This window comes from Eimeria acervulina, genomic scaffold, assembly GCF_000499425.1.
Source record: "Eimeria acervulina Houghton genomic scaffold, Eah_scaff375, whole genome shotgun sequence".
Classification (NCBI taxonomy): Eukaryota; Apicomplexa; class Conoidasida; order Eucoccidiorida; family Eimeriidae; genus Eimeria; species Eimeria acervulina.
Genome location: NW_013549849.1, coordinates 1 through 18,465, shown reverse-complemented (window position 1 = coordinate 18,465; position 18,465 = coordinate 1). Strand labels below are relative to the sequence as shown.

Here is an 18,465-nt window from a genome sequence, read left to right as displayed (position 1 = left end):
ATATGTACGGGCACGTAAATACGAATGCATATATACCTTTATATGTATATATATATATATATATATCCTGAATATTTATATAATTATTCTTCTATATTTATTATTTGCTCTTTTTCGTGTTTATCTGTCGCTTTTTTGGCAATGTTTACTTATTTATTATTTATTACTTTATTTATTTATTTATTTATTTATTTATTTATTTATTTATTTATTTATTTTGTTTTGTTTTGTTTTTATAGGCTGGTAGACTGCAAGAACGATTGGTTGGTGTACGTCACGGATATGGGTCAAGAAGAGCATTTCGTAAAACTCTTCGAGGCGGCTAAGATGGCGGGTTAGATAAACCCTAAACCCTAAACCCTAAGCCCTAGATGCCCAACGGTCTCCTTTGCTCAGCATCTCCTCTAGGGTTTAGGGTTTAGGGTTTGTCGTTTGTGGTTTGGGGTGTACGTTGAGTTGTTTCGGCTTCGTAATTGATTTAGATTTTGCGTCGTCTTTCCTATTTCATGGTTTCTACTCCAAATTGAAATTAAAGGTTTAGGGTTTAGGAATTAGGGTTTAGGGATTTTTTAATGATACGGCGACCACCGAGATCTACACTCTTTCCCTACACGACGCTCTTCCGATCTTTTTATGGTTTATGGTTTAGGGTTTAGGGTTTAGGGTTTAAGGTATTTTAATGATACGGCGACCACCGAGATCTACACTCTTTCCCTACACGACGCTCTTCCGATCTTTTTATGGTTTATGGTTTAGGGTTTAGGGTTTAGGGTTTAAGGTATTAGGGTTTAGGGTTTAGGGTTTAGGGTTTAGGGTTTAGGGTTTAGGGTTTAGGGTTTAGGGTTCTTTAGGGTTATTAGGGTTTAGGGTTTAGGGTTTAGGGTTTAGGGTTTAGGGTTTAGGGTTTAGGGTTTAGGGTTTGCGTTGCAGGTTGGTATAACCCGGAGTGTTCGCGTTGTTTCTTCGCGGGTTTTGGAGTTGTCCAGGGCTGCGACGGAAAGAAATTTAAAACGAGAAGCGGGGAGGTGGTGCGGTTGGTGGATTTGCTTGATGAAGCCGTCAGCAGAGCAAAAGAAGAACTAATGAGAAGAGCAGCAGAAGAATCAGGCAAGGGTTTAGGGTTTTGGGTTTAGGGTTTGGGATCTAGGGTTTAGGGTTTGCGGTTTTGTTGAGGGTTTTACGGTTTTACGGCCTTACGGTTTAGGGTTTAGGGCTTAGGGTGTATGGTTTTAGGGTTTACGATTTTTGGGTATTAGGGTTTAGGGTTTAGGGCTTTGGGCATAGGGTGTATGGTTCTAGGGCTGAGGGTTTAGGGTTTAGGGTTATATGGTTTTATGGTTTTACGGCTTAGGATTTAGGGTGTAGGGGGTAGGGTTTAGGGTTTTAGGGTTTTAGGGTTCTAGGGTTTAGGGTTTAGGGTTTAGGGTTTAGGGTTTGTGCAGGTGAAAGTGCATGCGACGGGGTGAGCTTGGATCAGCGAGCTGAGATATTGGGTTATTCTGCTGTTAAATATTTTGATTTAAGACAAAACCGAACGACAGACTATCAATTTTCCTACGATAGAATGCTCGACTCCAAAGGTATTTAAACGCATGCACCATTCTACTCACATGCATGCATTTCATGTTCATCCATGCATGCATCTTTGCATGCGTGCATGCATGCACTTCATGTTCATCCATGCATGCATGCACGCATGCATTTAATGTTCATCCATGCATGCATTCATGCTAATGCATGCATTTCATGTTCATGCATGCATGCGTGCGTGCATGCATGCATGCATTCATGTTAATGCATGCATCTTTGCTTGCATGCATGCATTTGTCTGCGTTTCTGGGGTTTTTTTTGGTTGGTTTATACAGTAGCAGTTTGCATGCATGTCTTTTATTAATTAATTAATTAATTTATTTATTTATTTATTTATTTATTTATTTATTTATTTATTTATGCAGGGAATACTGCGGTGTATCTCCTCTACGCCTTCGCCCGCATCTGCGCCATCTTTCGCAAAGCCCAAGTCGATCCCGAAACAATCGATCCCAGTAATGCTGCTGTTGCTGCTGCTGCTGTTGCTGCTGCTGCTGCTGCTGCTGGTGCTGCTGTTGCTTCTGCGGCTGCAGTTGCTGCCATCTGTTGTTTCTGCTGCTGCTGTTCCTGCTGCTGATGCTATCTTTTGCGGTTGCTGCTGTTGCTGGTATCTGTTGTTGGTACAGGTGCTGCTCTCTGTTGCAGCTGCTGCTGCTTCCATCTGTTGCTGCTGCTGCTCCATATTGCCGTTGCTGCTGCCGCTGCTGCTGCTGCTGGTCGTCAATACTTTTAATTGAAGTCTTATTTTTGTTATTGTTTGTTTTCTCAGGCGCACTTCGTATTACGGATCCAAACGAAAGACAATTGGCGGTTTTGCTGCTGCAGTTTCCTGACGTTGTTTTGGGAATTCTAGAAGACTTCATGTTGCACAGGCAAGCAGCAGCAGCAGCAGCAGAAGCAGCAGCAGCAGCAGAAGCAGCAACAGCAAAAGCAGTAGCGAACAGAAAAGGAGGTGTAGCAGCGGCAGCAGGAACAGCAGCAGCAGCAGCAGCAGCAGCAGGAGCAGCAGCAGCGGTGGCCCGAGCAGCAGCAGCAGCAGCATCAGCACCACCATACACCGCAGCAGCAGCAGCAGCAGCAGCAGCAGCAGCAGCAGCAGCAGCAGCAGCAGCAGCAGCAGCAGCATGCTTTGCATGCGGCATGATCTCCATCATCGGCATTGCATGCATATTTGTTTGTATTTATGTTTTTAATTGTATTTGTTTCTCAGGTTGGCGGAGTTTACTTACAAAATAACATCTTCTTTTTCAGACTTTTACATGAATGTAAAAGTTTTAGATACAGACGAAGACACCAGACGAAGCCGTTTGCTGCTGTGCGCAGCAACAAGAAAAATACTCAAAGTTTGTCTCTTTATACTCGGTATCACGCCCCTTGAAAGAATCTAATGTTGCTCTTCATGCAGCAGCAGCAGCTGCTGCTGCTGCTGCAGAGGCTGCTGCAGCTGATGCTGCTGATACAGCGGATGCTGCAGCTGCAGCTGCAGCAATATTTCAACTCCGTGCTGCTGCTGCCGCTGCGGTGGCAGCAGCACTTGCTGCTTGTGCTTGCTGCAGCTGCTGCAGCAGCAAGCTGCTGCTGCAGCAGCAAGCTGCTGCTGCAGCAGCACAACCAGCCATTACCTCGCTGTTACCTCCCCGCGCAACACGCGAACTAGCTCTGCTGCGTGGCGGGCGGCGAGCTAGCTAGCTAGCTAGCTGATAAGCTAGCTAATCAGTTAGCTGGCTAGCTAGCTAGCCGACGAGATGGCCAGGTAACCAGCTAGCAGCTGCTGCAACTTCGCGTTTGTGGAGCAGCAGCAGCAACTACAAGACCAGCAGCAACAGCAAGCCCAGCAGCAACAGCAGCAGCTGCTGCTGCTGAAGCGCCGAGAGCAACAAGAGCAGCGGCGAAGGCCACAACGGGAGCGGCAGAACATCAGTTAGAGCAGCCGCAGCAGCAGGAGACCGGCAGCAACAACAGCAGCAGCAGCAGATATCGCGCGGCGTGGCTTCGCCTCTGTCATCCTGCAGCTGCTCCTGGCTAGCCAGCTAGCTAAGTGGGTGCTGCTTGCTGCGGAGAGCTGGCTGGCTAGGCAAGTATTTAGCTAGCTAGCTGGATAACCGAGTGTCTAGTTAGCTTAGTTAGCTAGCTGGTTACAAAATATGTAGCTAGCTAGCTGCCTAGCCAGCCAGCTAGCTAGCTGGGAGTCAACTGTCGAGCTATCTAGCTAGCTGCCTAGCTAGCTAGCTAGCAAACCAGGGTTCTGGCTTGTTGGCTAGCCAGCCAGCTATGCAGCTAACTAGCTAGCTGGCTAGCTAGCTAGCGAGCTGGGCAGCTGGGTAGCTAGCTAGCTAGTGGCCTAGCTAGCTAGTTAGCTAGCTAGGATGTTTGTACGGGTTTTGTTGAATATTGGAGGGTAATTTTTGCTGTTTGTCTCAAATGTACAGCAGAAGACAGAAAGAATGGATGAAGCGACTTCGGGCCTCTAGGGCCCTGTAAACAGATTATTCACCTGCTGCTGCTGCTGCTGCTGCTGCCGCTGCTGCTGTTACTGCTGCTGCTGGTGCTAGTACTGCTGTTCCTGCTGCTGCTTCTGCTTGCTCTCTTCTTTGCTGTTAATGGCTTCTTCAAGGAACCCCCTTAGACGGAGACCGAACTGCGGTGTACGTACACCGCAGTTTGACGTGCATACAGCGAGGGCCCTCGTGCAGCAGCAGCACCAGTAGCAGCAGCAGCAGCAGCAGCAACAGCAATTAGCGGCAGAAGCAGAAGCAGCGCGTTACACAAGTATTTCTATCAGGAGCAGACGGATGAATAAACAGCCCCGTTAGCAGCCACTGCATAAATGCGTAAACCCAATATTATATATATATATATATATATTATATATATTGTATATATATATATATATATGTATATATATTACAAACACATAATATATACTATTAAATGTATCTACGAATTTATACAATTTATACAACTTATAGTCTGTAGCCACTGCTAGTCCTCAAGGATATATATATATATATAGACATAATATTTATATATATGTATAATATTTATACATTATATACATAAATACTACATTTATATGTAAATATATGCATGTATATATATAAATATATATATATATATGTATATATATATATATATATATGCATATATATATATATATATAAACGCGAATTTCTCTCAAGTAGATTTTAAAGTAGAGCAGTACGCCAACCGCATCTGTGTAAAGAACATTTCAATGAAATGTGCAGCAAATGCATGCAGATTCTCTCACTGGTGTGCATGTGCAATAAAGACAGAGGCATTAAATTGTTTGTACGGAGACTGCAGCTCTAATTGTTGCTGCTGCTGGTTTAGCTAGTCCTGCCGCTGCTGCTGCTTGAAATGCTGCTGATGCTGTTTAACTATTTTCGCTGCTGCTGATTTAACCTGTTACTGCTGCTGCAGCAATCGTCGTTGTTGCTGCTGCTTGCTGCTGCTGCTGCTTCTGCTGCTGCTGCTATTTGCATACAATGCAGCACAACATTATAACGGAGGCGAGGCTATTATCTGCTCCTGTTTTTGTTCATTTGCTTTGAAATAAATGAATTTATGTTAACCAAATAGAGTTTAAACACTAAAAAATGTGTGTATTTTCTCTAAAAACCCGCGGAGTGCTGCGGTGTACGTACAGCTCACGGGGCTGTTGATATCTGTGCAGCTGTCTGTTTTGTACGTTATTATGCACTTGTTTCTTCTTTCTTTGAGGTGTATTTGTGTATTTTTCTTTGTTTATTTCGATTATTAACTCTATTTTCTCTTCACTTCCATACAGACACCGCAAAATAACCTAAACCTGACCCCCAGCTCCCTGCTGCTCTGCTGCTGGGCGCTCCGCTGCTAAGGAGAATTCTTGCAGTGTACGTACACCGCAGCAGCAGCAAATTTCAAAATAATGCAGTTAATCTCATGCACATTTTAAATAACGCGCGTTCCTTCGCGTGGGGTGACGTAGCAGCAGCAGGAGCAGCTGCAGCTGTTGCAGCTGCTGCTGCTGCTGCTGCTGCTACGACGGCTCCAGCAGAAACGCCGACAGCAACTGCGATAGCAGCAGCAACAACAACAAAAGCAGCAATAACGGTAGCAGCAGCAGCAACATTAATAGCCACAGCAGCAGCAACACAGCAGCAACCATAACAGCCGCAGCAGCAACAACCGCAGCAATAGCAGCAGCAATAGCAGCAACACTCTTCTCCCTGGACTTAAGCTCCAAGCGTTGTAGTCGTAGCAAAGCAGCGGTCGATTGTCTTGTGATTTCTGCTGGTGCTATGGCTGCTGCTGTTGTTGCTGTTGCTGCAGCTGGTTCTGTTGCTGCTTGTGCTGTCTTTGCTGCTGCGCCGAAGGTCAGGCGCACAAGTGCTGCAGCGCGGGCCCCTCTGAGGGCATCCGTTGAATATGTGGGGAAGGATTACAGAGTCTTTCAGCAAGGTCAAGAAGAAGGCTGATGAGGTGCTGTTGCTGCTGCTGCTGCAGTTGCATCTACTGTTGCTGTTGCTGTTGTTAGTGCTGCTACAGCTGCTGCTCTTCTCGTTGTTGATGGAGCTGTTGTTGTTTCTGTTGTTGCTACTATTGTTGCTGCTGCTGCTGCTGCAGCTGGTATAAGAGGTGGAGTGCATGCGTTGCTGCAGGTGGCGAGTTCTGTACAGTCGAGCACCGCTTTATTCTCGCGGGCTCGTGATGTGCTGCTGACGTTTGGGGGAGGCAGTGAGACAGCAGCAGCAGCAGCAGCAGCAGCAGCAGGATTCGCGGGGCTCACGGCGGAGCAGCTGCTCCTGCTGCTGGAAGAACGAGCAGCAGATGTCAGGACCATAGAAGAAGTGCAGCAACTGCTGCACGTATGGACTACTTTGCTGCAGCACGACGGTAAGCAGCAGCAGCAGCAGCAGCAACTGCAGCAGCACCAGGTGCAGCAGCAGCAGCAACAACAGCAGCAGCTGCTGCAACAGGATTAGTGATGTGGTGCTTTGCTGCTGCAGATGACCCAAATGCCCCACGCTTCCCGTCTGGTGACTTGGAGCAGCAGCAGCAGCAGCAGCAGCAGCAGGAAGCAGCAGGCAGCGGCTCAGCTGCTGCAGGCCATCCCGGAAGCCAGCAGCAGCAGCAGCGCGTTTGCAGCGACTTCGCTCGACAGATTTTAAGCGAGAAGCAAATGCTGACGGAGCTGCAGCTGCCTCAAGAACTCCTTAGCTCAAACTTTGGCTTTGCAGAGGTCAGCAGCAGCAGCAGCAGCAGCAGCACGCAGCTGAGCCTTTTCTGTACAGCTGCATGCAATTAACCTTTGTAGCGTTCCTTAAATGCCGACTTCGACAAATCGGGAGAAGAGATACGGTGGTGCTGCTGCTATTGCTGCTGCTGTTGCTGCTGCTGCTGCTGCAGGTGCTGTTTCGTTCTGCAGGGCCCCAGCTGCTGCTGCGGTCCATTGCTAAGCGGCCGCAGCTGCGGGCAGTTTTCCTCTCCAAAGCGCAGCAGCAAATTCATCTCATTCAGCAGCAGCAGCAGCAGCAACAGCAACAGCAGCAGCAGCAGCAACAGCAGCAACAGCAAGGGGGAGAAGAGCACGCGATCCCGCAGCAGCCACCACCGCCTCCCGCTGGGTCTCCGCAGCAGCCGCAACAGCAGCAGCAGCAACAACAGCAGCAACAGCAGCAACAGCAGCAGCAGGCAGAAGGTGAGGATGCTCCTGCATTGCAATTTGCTGCAGCAGCATCTGTTTTTCATGAAGACGCGTCGGACAAGACGGATGTGCTGTTCCAGCTGTTGCTGCTGCTGCTGCAGCAGACGCTGCTGCTGTCATGGACTCAGGCCCTGCGGCTGCTCCTCGCGCTGCTGCTCTCTGCTGCAGTTGTTGCTGAGACAGAGGCTGCACTGAGGAGACTTCGGGAGCAAGCTGCACTCCAGCAGCAGCAGCAGCAACAGCTGCAGCAGCAACAGCAGCAGGAACAACAGCAGCACGGACCCTTGGGGGCTGATCGGACGAAGAGAGACGACGGAGAGGAAGGTGAAGCGCTGCAGCAGCAGCAGCAGCAGCAGCAGCAGCAGGAAAATGGAAGCGATGCCTCTAGCAGCACAGTCAGCTCTGCTGCTGCAGGTGCTGCTGCTGCTGCTGCTGCTACTGGAGCAAATGCAACGCTTGAGGGTTTCATGGAGGAGGAGGAGCCATTGCTGCAGGACATGTCTGTTGCTGCTGCTCGCGGTGTATCTGCTGCTCTTGCTGCAGCAGCTCTGCTGCAGCGGCGGCAGCAGCTGCAGCGACTCAATTACCAGGTGTCTCGGCTGCAGCAAGATGCTTCTGTACTGGGCAGGAAGATTGAGAGTTGTGATATGCCTTTGGCCGAAGATGCAGATGTATGCTGCTGCTGCTGTTGCTGTTTGTCCTGCTGTTTCTGCTGTTGCTGCTGCTGCTGTGGCTGGTGGTGCAGTAGTTGTTGCTGCTGATGGTGTTGCTGTTGTTTGCTGCAGCTGCTGGGGTTGCTACTGCTTCTGTTGTTGTTGTAGTTGTTGCTGCTGAAGGTGTAGTTGTTGGTGCTTTTGCTGCTGTTGCTGCTGCTGCTGCTGTTGGTGTTGCTGCTGCTGACGGTGGCTGCGGTGCTGCTGCCGATGATGGCTGTGGTGCTGGTGCTGCTGCTGCTTCACGCTTTAGCAGCACGGCATCTACCTCTGCTTTTGCTGCTGCTGCTGCAGGCTGAGAAGCTATTTGTCCCGCAGAACATGCGGCTGCGAGCGAGCAGTCGGTTGCTGCAGCAGACGGTGCTGCTGCAGCAGCTAAAGAAGCAGCAGCATGAGCTCCTACCCAAAGCAGCAGCAGAGGCTTTGGAGGGCATAAAGTTGCTGCAGCAGCAGCAGCAACAACAGATGGCTGTCTGGCAGCAGCAGCAGGAGGCGTCCGATGCCTTTTTGAACAAGCTACGTGTAAGCCCTTGCTGCTGCTGCTGCTGCTGCTGTTGTTGCTGCTGCTGCTGCTGCTGCAGGTGTTAATGTAGCTGCTCGCTGCACCCTTCCAGTGAGTGCAATACCTTCTAGGAAGCATCTCGCTGTGCTTGTGTTGTTCGTGCTGCTGCTGCTGCTTCTGCTGTCTTGCTGCTGCTGCCGCTGCTGCAGAGACACATGCAGGCGTCAGCTGAAGAGCTCGTCTCTCGAGCAGTTTCGTTTGAATCCCGGCGAAGTGCAGCGCAGCAGAAGCTGCAGCAGCTGGAGGAGAAGCGGTTTTCGCTGCAGCAGCAACTAGAGAACTGCCTTGCTGAGGTAAATGCTGCTGCTGCTGCTCTTTTGCTACTGATGCCTCCTGCTGCTGCTGCTGCTTGCTGCTTGTCTTGCTCAAGCCTGCTGCTGCTGTGGGGGGCGCGTGGGGGCGCCTTGTACGTAGTTTAATGCTGACCTAGTTTCTGCTGCTGCTGCTGCTGCAGATTGGGGCAGCAAAGGAGACTTTGAGGGCAGCGCACGCTGCAGAGGAGCAGCTGCACCGGGAGGTGCAGCGCGAGCAGAGCAGCAGCAAGAAGCTGGAGCGGAGACAGAAGGAGCAGCAGCAGCAATGGAATGTGACGAGAGACAGTTTGCTGCTGTTCCAGCAGGCAGCAAACGATGCAGCAGCAGCACATCGAGAAGCAGCAGAAGTCTCTGCTGCTGTCGCTGAAGCGGACGCAAAAGAGCTAGAAAGTATGGCTGTGCTTCAGCTGCTGCTGCGGATGTTGCTGCTGCTTCAATTGTTGCTGCTGCGGCTGGTGCTGCTTCGGTTGTTGCTGCTGCTACTGCTTCAGCTGTTGCTAGTGCTACTTCGGTTGCTGCTGGTGGTGCTTCAGCTGTTACTACTGCTGTTGCTGCAGCAGCTGCTGCCGTTTCTGCTGTTTGTGTTTCTGCTGCTGCCGTTTCTGCTGCTGGAGGTGCCGGAGTTGCTGCTGCTGCTGTTGGTGGTGCTGCTGCTTCATGTTGTATTTGGTTTGCTACTGCTGTGGGGTGTACAGACTCTCTTCTTACTTTAGTTTGCCGACATTTTGCTTTTGAAAAGAATCGCGTGCAGCAGCAAGCAGCAGTTTTGCGGCAGTGCATGCGTAGTCTTGACCAGCAGCAACAGCAACTGCTGCTGCTGCAGCAGCAGCGGGAGCAGGTGCAGCGGGAAGGCGAATGCGGAGACGGGCTGACAGATTACGAGCTGCAGCTGCAGCAAGAGGAGGAGGAGCAGCAGCTTCAGCTGCTGCACAAACAGTTCATTAAAGGCATGCAAAGGCTTAGAGTTGCCTTTGAAGAGTCGCAGAACTTTTTACAGGCGCATGCAGATACACTGCAAGAGGCGCTGCAGCAGCAGCAACTGATGCTGCGGCACAAGCAGCAGCAGCACAACAACCCCCCTTCCCCATCATCCACAGCTGCTACTACTACTGGGGACGCCCAAGAGCAGCAAGAAGCAGCAGAAGCAGCACGCGCTGCACTCAGGGAGATCGCTGCGGTGTACATGCAGGTGCAGCAGGAAGCTCAGCCTTACCTCCACCGCATCCGTGAGTCTTGTATTCGGGTTTCTTCTTTTAAAACAGCAGCAGCAGCAGCAGCAGTTTATAGCAGCTGCGGCAGCTTACGGGGTCTGTTCAGCAGTAGCAGCGACACTTTCAACAACGGCAGCACCACCAGCAGCAGGAACTGCACTCTTTGCTGCTGCTGCTGCTGCTGCTGGTGTTGCTGCTGTTGCTGCATAATGAAATGGAATTGCTGTTTGTTTGTACGACTTGGGTTGATTGATTTATGTTTGGTGTTTGCTGCCGTGCAGAAGCGGAGATGTCTGGGGAGAAGCCTCGTCAAGGGCAACCAGCAGCAGCACCAGCAGAAGCAGCAGCACCAGCAGCAGCACCAGCAGCAGCAGCAGCAGATAGCAACGATGGAGTAGTCGACAAATCCGTTGCATGGTTGGCATCCAGCGGTAATGGGGAGAATTTTCTCACGTCACCAGCAGCAGCAGCAAAAGCAGCAGCAGCAGCAAAAGCAGCAGCAGCAGCAGCAGCAGCAAAACCTGGGGAGGGCCTTCAGTTCTTCACTCTCGATGCGGATAGCGGCCCCCCGACTCCAGAGCTAGAGCCTGTTCCTGCTCCAGGTGAGAAGAAGCAACTCGGCGAGGGGAATGCTGCTGCTGCTGCACCTGCTACTCCTGCAGCGCCTGCTGCAGCGGTAGAGAACCTTAAGGGTTCTGTGTAGTTGCTTCGCAGCCTCCGCTGACACCCCAAACATTTCTGTGTCTCGCCGCTCCTTTGGAATGAGTGCAGCGCGACAAAACGCAGCAAAAGCAGCAGCAACAGCAGCAGCAGTAGCAGCAACAACAGCTGCAGCAGCAACAATAGCCAGTTGCTGCTTTAGGAATTTTGGGCTGCCCGTAACGGCGGGTGTCTGGCCTGCATTGAAATGAATACGAGAAGCATTGCCGCTGCTGCTGCTGCTGCTGCAGCAAAAGATTTCAGCTGCAGCGGCTTCGCTTCCTCTGTTTGCTGCTGCTGATTTGGTTTACTGCATGCAACTGCTGGACCCCCGAATCAGATATTCTTTTTCTATTGCAATAGCAGCCAAGAGGCAGAGGCAATAGCAGACAAATGGCTGTTTAGAGTATGGCTGTCGCCGCTACTGAGACATGCGCAGTTGCTGCTGCAGCAGCAACAGCAGCAGCCAATGCATTCGCATGCCTTCGTGTAAGTACCGCAATAGCAGTATGTACAACTGAGAGACTTCGCGTTTAGTGGCTAAGCAATGGCATGCGTATGCATGCAGGTAGGTATATGTACGGTTATAGCTTGTGTGGATATAGTGTGTGTACACCTCAAGGTGAGCCAACAAATGGCAGTACTGCTGCTGCTGCTTGCTGCTGCTTGCTGCTGCTGCTGCAGCTACAGCAGCAGATGGAGCGCCAAACCTCGCGAACAAAGAGAAGGGGAAGGCTGCCACCGCACAGCGGACTAAAGTAAACAGGCTGCCGCTCAAAAAGAAGAAAATGTAGTATTTCTATCTCCCAGTTCTGATACAGAGATTGCAAAAGATGCGGGTTAGAAGAGTAGTGGCAAACGACGAAGAGGCTGGAGGCAGCAATCGAATTAAATGCATTTAGTACGGAATTACCTCTCTTTCTATTTCGATACTGGAGTGTATGTGTGTTCCTGTTGGGGTGTACGTGTAATCTGCATTAAATACAAACTTCTAGCAACGCTTAAATGCTGCATGCAATTGCTGCTCTCTTTTAAGGCATCCTCTTACTGGCTACAGCCGGTGGAGAATGTCTTTGTTATTTGTTTAAAATTGCAAAATTAGTGCGTTTTTAATTCATAAGAGAAGCAATATGCAGCAATTAAGTTACCTTCAGAAGAAATTAGATTATTATGTAATCATGTTCTTTGTTTTTAGGAGATCTTCATATAACTCCACAAATTGTTGTCCGTACCATTTGACTGCAATGTGTTCTCTAAATTCTTTAATTTATTTTTGAAAACAGTATATTACCTTTAGAAATGGAATGAGAAGTACCTTTATTAATTTTAGTGCGTACTGTATTTTTGTTGAGTTGTTCTAATATCTAGACCTTGTCTACTGCTGATAGCAATGGTGTGTATTATGCTTTCCAAAAGAATTTTTTGAAAAATATTTACTTCGTGATGGCATATAAAGAACTCTTTTAGCTAAAATACTACATGCAAAGGGTGTTCCTTTTTTCCTATTGTTAAACTGGAGCTTTAGATACTAGAATGGGAAGAGGAGAAGGTTCAATAATTGAACGAAAGTATTTTTTAAAACCAGGATCCATTGTTTTTTTGGAAGGAGGAATTTGAACTGTCATAGAAAATTGTACTAGAACTCTTTTTTATGGACGAAGTTTAGACTTTTTTGGTCAGATTTGAAGTGATAAAGATTTATTAATCGACGGAGTTACAATCCTCTCCTACAGACCGCACAAGCTGGCTGTATAGCACAGTGCAAGTGAAGCTTCTAGGTGTGTCTATTATTGCGTTCAGGTCGTTTAGAGAACGCCACGGACGTCTCACAAGAGTTGCTTTTTCATGAAAACATCCCGTTCCTAGAGTCTTGTGTCTCTATACCATGGATCTAGCCAGATTCACAGTGGATAGGGAGGGATCGGGGGGATGGCCGCTATCCCTGTACACTTGCACAAATGTTCAGAAGTTCATGAGACTCGTATCGTATCATCTCACCTTCATCGACAAATTCGCTGAGATCAGCGCCCTTCTGACGGACCTATGGAAGAAGGACAAACAACCTATTTGGACAGACAGGGAGAGAGGATGCAAACGCCAGAAGCCGCATCAGACATCTACCATTGTCTCGAGTACTTGCGCTCCCTAATTTCAACAAGCACTTCTTCCTAGTAATCGATGCCAGTGACACAGAAGTTATGCTGTCACAGCAGTTGGCGTGCTCGTCTCTCTGCATGCGAACGATTCGAAAACGCAGCGAATAACCGCCTGTTACTCATACCGTTTCAAGCAGAGAAAGCAGAAGTATTTAGCGCGTTTGGAGGACCTCTACGCATTCTGGTGCGAAGGAAAAAGGTGTGGGCATTACTAATATGACGGGCGCATCGCCGCTCAAATCGATCACCAATCCCTGACACACCTGAGACGGAGTTTTCAACGCTGTGCCAATGAAGAAGCCCTGTAGCGGTTTTTTGCCAGCATAAGCAATACGAATCTATCGTTAAGTGCATCAATGATAACACCAACATGGGCACTAGCACACTCTTCTGTCGCCCTACCGGTCACACACTGCGTTCTGCAACTTTTTTTGTCTGCGACGATTCCTGATGCCCTGCCAAAACGCAATATTCTTGGTCCTTAGATACTCACGCCGCGGCGGTTGTTGCTAAGGCGTGGGAAACGTCCTAAGCACTACAACATAGGCGGCGATCTCTTGTGGAACTCGAGAAGGTGTGCGCTCCACCATGCGTTTCAGCTTCGCTTTGAAGAAACGGTTTGCCCACAAGCCACGATCATGCTTTTCCGGGCCATGTTCAACGCAACAGTGGTGCGGGTGGTCGGGATCGTTGGAGGGCCAAGTGGCACCCCTAGGTCGAGAAATATGCATGCTCGCCACCAGGCATATCAGTGCTTTACCATCAGTAGACAACCTAAAGCGGTCGTCTCCCACTACGCCAACACAAATGACGATGCTGGATTCAAGCCGATTGGATATTTGTGAACACATGGGGACAAACTGCGTCACCCCGAGCCCTTCAAACCTAAAATGCCAGTTCTGTCACCATGTGCTTGCACATATCCAAGTAGCTTGAGTCCAACATCGTCTTTATATGTCCGGAGTGACAGCAACAAAAGCGATAGGACACTTTCAAATCCCGGCTATTGCAGAGCCTTCCGATTCCTAAACGGATCTGGAAGAATATCACAATGGATTTCATAATCACTCACCGGCTGCAGTAGCATCTATCGTCGTGGATAGATTCGACAAGTACGCTCATTTCATCTTCCCTTGAGTTCAGTTAGAGCAGAGGGAGTTGGCCATATACCCATTAATCATCTGTACAAGCTCCACTATTTCAGAAGAGCATCATTACTTATAGAGACCCGAGAATTTCTAAAGGCTTCTCCAGCGAATTTGTCTAGCGGCTCAAAATTGACCATGGAATGGCCATCCCCAACCACCCACAGGCAGAAGGTCAAACGAAACGCTCCAACCACACGCTGGTGCAACATTTGTGACTCCATATCCAACTAAATTCATCGAATTGCCTTTAATATTCTCCTTCATATTCTCCCCTATGCAGTATGGGTTTATAGTACAACAGCGCCAACAGCGCGCCCGTTGACCCGTTGTCCTCCTGCCTTCTCAGTCTACCCCGGAACACCGCCGTCTGATCTGGCGTTGGAGAGGGCTGTCGAAAGCCAGCCGCGAAGGCCCGAAAACTGACTTCTACAAGCAGCTTGCAGCTGCTCGGGAATGCATGGAGAAAACCCAAGAACGCCAAGCAAGAATGCGGGACAATCGATGCTTGGCAGCAATGAGCAGCCTACGCAACTAAGCATTAGTGGTTTCCCGTGCTGTGCGAAGTGCTTAAAACGGTGAGCAGCTACATAAGCTTGCCATGCGTTGGGTAGGGGCCTTCTTTGCACTGTCTTGGGTTAACGCGCTGGCTTGGATTGGAGTATTACCACCACTGTGGGTGTCTTATCATACCATTAGTGTCAGCCTTCTAAAAAGGAGAAGGGAATAGCCGAAATGCCCAGGAATTTTCCACAACAAGACGGCAGAAACGTCGTTCCAAGAAAAGACAGCTGGAGAATAACGGGATACTGGACACATATGTAACGGCTGGCGCCCTTCACAGCAAACGAGAATGTTACCTTTGATAAGCACGATAAATGACAAATGGAGTGGATTTCTAAGGATTCTCTTTGCAAAGCAGTTATTCAGGAGCATCTAGGTCCTTTCCTCGACTCAACAGCAGCAGCTGCAACCGTGCGAATAAGAACTGCATCTTAATGATGACAGCGTTCAACTATTCAGTGACGGTTGGTCTGTCACGGGTAAAGACGGGCTTATATTTCTTTATCTGTGTGTATCTTCGGACCTGTGATCTATGCTGTCTCCTCTATATGCAGCCACGTCGTCGCCGCTGCTGAAGGCAAGTTCATCTTCATGCATTTGGAGTTGTGCCTTTGTCGACTGCCCGTCCGCCCCGCCCTCTCGCACACCAAGACAGCTGCTGGAGAATCTCGAAATTTTTTATCTTTTCTTCACTTGTATGGATCAGCAGCAATATGGTCCGCGGTAACTGGAGGATATGCAGCCTGAGGGTTTGGTGGTAGTGATGCTGCGGCTGACGTATCAGAGCCCCACGAAGCGAATGCAGCAACGGCAGTAACGCCAACAATACGAGGAGCAGTAGAAAAAACCACAGCAATAGCAACAGCAGCAGCAACAGTACCAACAACGCCAGTGGTACCAGCCACCGCAGCAGTCAGAGCAACTGCAGCCGCAGCAGCGGCGGCTGGAGCTCCCGGCGCAGCAGCAGCAGCAGAAACTCCAGCCCGAGCAGCAGCGAAGGGAATTCCTACGCGAGATGTAGCACCTAGAGATACGGCAGCAGAAGACACAAAAAATTGTGCAGCAGGCGACGCAAAAGGAAGGGATGATGCAGGAAGCAACGCAAGGGCACGAGACGTAGCGGCAAGGGATGCAGAAGCACGATACGCAACAACGACGGTTGTAGACGGAGGAGCCGATGGAACGACAGAAATTGCAATTCTGTCCACCCATCCTTTCTGGGAAGCTACGCACACGAGGGCGTGTACTGCTTGTAAGAGATTGGGATGCATATACAGCATGGTGTCTGCGAAGCAGGCAGACGAACGCCTACGTGGCCAGGTAGGTGCCCTACACTGGTCTACCGCTAACCACAAACCCGAGGCTAATGATTGAACACAAGCTTCATGTAGTTGCATGCATGCATACATAGAGATAGGTGTCTGCGGGCAGCTCGCGCTCAATCTTCAGCTTGCTTGTTCCATATTAATACTAGAAGTGTGACAAAGCCATCGATCTTATCCAGTGACGCTCGTGCGCTGAAATAGCGTACAATGCAACAAACGGGGTGCGGGCGTGGCTAGGCTTCCATGTGGCGTTGCCTGGGGGTAGTAGTTGCAGCAAGTTGCGTTGCAGCTCCTCAGGCCGCCTCCACGATGTATCCCTCCAACGGTCCCGAGCCGCTCTTCCCAGGGACACTGGCTACTGAATGAAAGCTCATATGCCTTTTAGTTTGCCTTTTTGTACAAATTTCCACATTCTTTCAGCTGGCGACGAGGAATGGATAGTTTCTAGGTTCCTCGTAGCCACAAATTCGCTGGTGGTGATTGAATGCAAGATTGCCAAAGGAACCATTGCATACTGATATATTTTTGTTTGCAAGCGACTAGAAACCACAAGCCGAACGCATAATCACGCAGCAACCCTTCTCAGAGACGAACGCTCGGCCAGTACAGCAAAGGACACAAGCATTCGTTTCTCGCCATATTTAGGTGTATTCTTTGCCATATCTTCCCCATATCGTCCGGGGTTATATTTGGGGCTTAGTAGGATTGGCTGCAGATTTGAGCCTCGCGAAGAAAACACCTCGCACACCGGTGCCACGCAGAGGCACGGTGCCCCTCGAGCCGCGAGGAGTCTAGTCGTGTTCTCCAATGAAACAGTCTATTTCAATGTTTTATTCAGTTTCAGTTTGTTTAGATTATGTATTTTTGTGAATTTTGTGGGAAATTCGGTCTCCTCAGTTGGAGCTTCATACGCTTCTCTTCACGCCGATCTGGCGCACGGACGCCCCCGACCGATCTCTCAAGCCGACCGAACCCCACTGTCGCGTACAGCTGGATCTGGGGCAAAAGTGCGTTGTTTTTTTTTTCAAGTTTCTATTTGTAAGGTTTCAATAGATATTCTTCTTGCACAGATCAGAGGTTGCTGTCCTTTTATCCCTCTGCTGCCCCCGGTGGTGAGCCGGGCGAGCCGTTTCCCCTGCTCGGTAAAAACGTTGCACAAGAGTTCTAGCTTGTGTCCAACATGGATGCGGCCTTTGAGTTGCAAAAAACAGGAGCAGTGGAGCAACATCCCACTGGGCTTGATTTATGGTTTTCCGGCTTTACAACGAATGGCAGGCGCTTGCAGCCTAGGATCAGCCTTCTTGTTTCAGCTGCCGTGGCTACTACCGTGGCCACTACCGTCGTTATTTTCCTCCTTTTTCAATGCGCAGTCTATCTAAAAAACCAAAACCGGCTGAAGATTTCCCTTCGCAGACTGTCAAACCATGTACGGCTCACCCAATTGTGCTCGTTTTTGCTCACTAGGTCATGGGGAAACTCTTAGGCGGCGCGATAAACACGAAGTCACGACCCTCATGTCCTTGTTTTATATTTGCTAATATCGTGTGCTTTGTAAGTGAAATGATGGATAGTGGCATGCTCATGCTTATTGTTTATCTGCAGCCCAACAACTGTAGGGGCAACAACGGGGGAACAGGCGCCGTACCACGCTCAGGCCGTGATCAAGAGCGATATCCTCTTCCTGATGGACAGCGAGATGGTAGAGGACGTCGAAGAGATGACTATCATCGGCCTTCTCCCCCAGGATACAGCGAACCACCCTCATATGCAGCAGGCGGTGGTGGGGGAGGAAGAGGCGGAAGAAGGGGTTACTATGGCGACCAGACAAACGATAATGGCGGAAGACACGGTAGGAGAGCTGATGATGGAAGGAGACACATGCAGGATCACGGACATCCGTTCGGGCCTCCACCCCCTTACGATGCTGCCGACGAGAACGGGCAGTCACCGTACCCGCTCGAACCGCCACCTCCTTACGATGGTCCTTTGGGATATCCATTGCCCGTCCTGGTAGGACCTCCACCTCCGTATCAGGAGACAGACCCTCTGGAAGGTACGAGTGGCAGGCAGCACCATCATGGAGAATGGCGAGGCCCAGAAGGGCCGAGACATCACCAAGGACACCAGGAACCCACAGAAGACCCGAGACATAACCGTAGACACAGGGAACGCCAAGAAGACCCGAGACATAACCATGGACACGGGGGATACTCAGACGACCCGAGAGGACACCATGGACACGGGGGATACCCAGACGACCCGAGAGGACACCATGGACACCGGCGACACCCAGACGATTCGAGACATCACCATGGACACGGGGAACACCCAGACGATTCGAGACATCACCGTAGACACAGGGAACACCCAGACGATTCGAGACATCACCATAGACACGGGGGATACCCAGAAGACCCGAGACATCACCATGGACACGGGGGATACCCAGAAGATCCGAGACATCACCATGGACACGGGG

The 18,465-nt window shown here is 49.8% G+C and overlaps 4 protein-coding genes across 4 annotated transcripts in view; 3 read left to right on the top strand and 1 right to left on the bottom strand.

The window, feature by feature from the left end:
* Positions 1-2,978, top strand: part of EAH_00035570 (arginyl-tRNA synthetase, putative) — a gene marked incomplete at both ends in the record, with an annotated part of 8,646 nt that extends 5,668 nt beyond the window's left edge. The window contains 6 exons of the mRNA XM_013395726.1: positions 240-334; positions 931-1,113; positions 1,443-1,580; positions 1,956-2,045; positions 2,360-2,453; positions 2,801-2,978. Of these exons, the coding sequence (XP_013251180.1) occupies positions 240-334; positions 931-1,113; positions 1,443-1,580; positions 1,956-2,045; positions 2,360-2,453; positions 2,801-2,978 (778 nt within the window). The remainder of the gene's footprint in view (positions 1-239; positions 335-930; positions 1,114-1,442; positions 1,581-1,955; positions 2,046-2,359; positions 2,454-2,800) is intronic.
* Positions 2,979-6,018: 3,040 nt separating this feature from the next.
* Positions 6,019-10,800, top strand: EAH_00035560 (hypothetical protein, conserved; the record flags this gene model as incomplete). The annotated part of the gene is made up of 9 exons (XM_013395725.1): positions 6,019-6,072; positions 6,252-6,486; positions 6,600-6,832; positions 7,000-7,968; positions 8,305-8,532; positions 8,722-8,865; positions 9,027-9,276; positions 9,582-10,112; positions 10,379-10,800. The coding sequence occupies 9 exons, from the start codon at positions 6,019-6,021 to the stop codon at positions 10,798-10,800; spliced, it is 3,066 nt and encodes a 1,021-aa protein (XP_013251179.1).
* A 6,492-nt stretch (positions 10,801-17,292) lies between these two features.
* Positions 17,293-17,985, bottom strand: EAH_00035550 (hypothetical protein; the record flags this gene model as incomplete). The annotated part of the gene is made up of 2 exons (XM_013395724.1): positions 17,293-17,361; positions 17,632-17,985. 2 exons carry the CDS (start codon positions 17,983-17,985, stop codon positions 17,293-17,295), a joined length of 423 nt encoding a protein of 140 aa, XP_013251178.1.
* A 78-nt stretch (positions 17,986-18,063) lies between these two features.
* EAH_00035540 (hypothetical protein, conserved) lies at positions 18,064-18,465 on the top strand (the record flags this gene model as incomplete). Its single annotated transcript, XM_013395723.1, has 1 exon — positions 18,064-18,465. A coding segment is annotated over one exon (402 nt), but the record flags the coding sequence as incomplete, so codon positions are not given.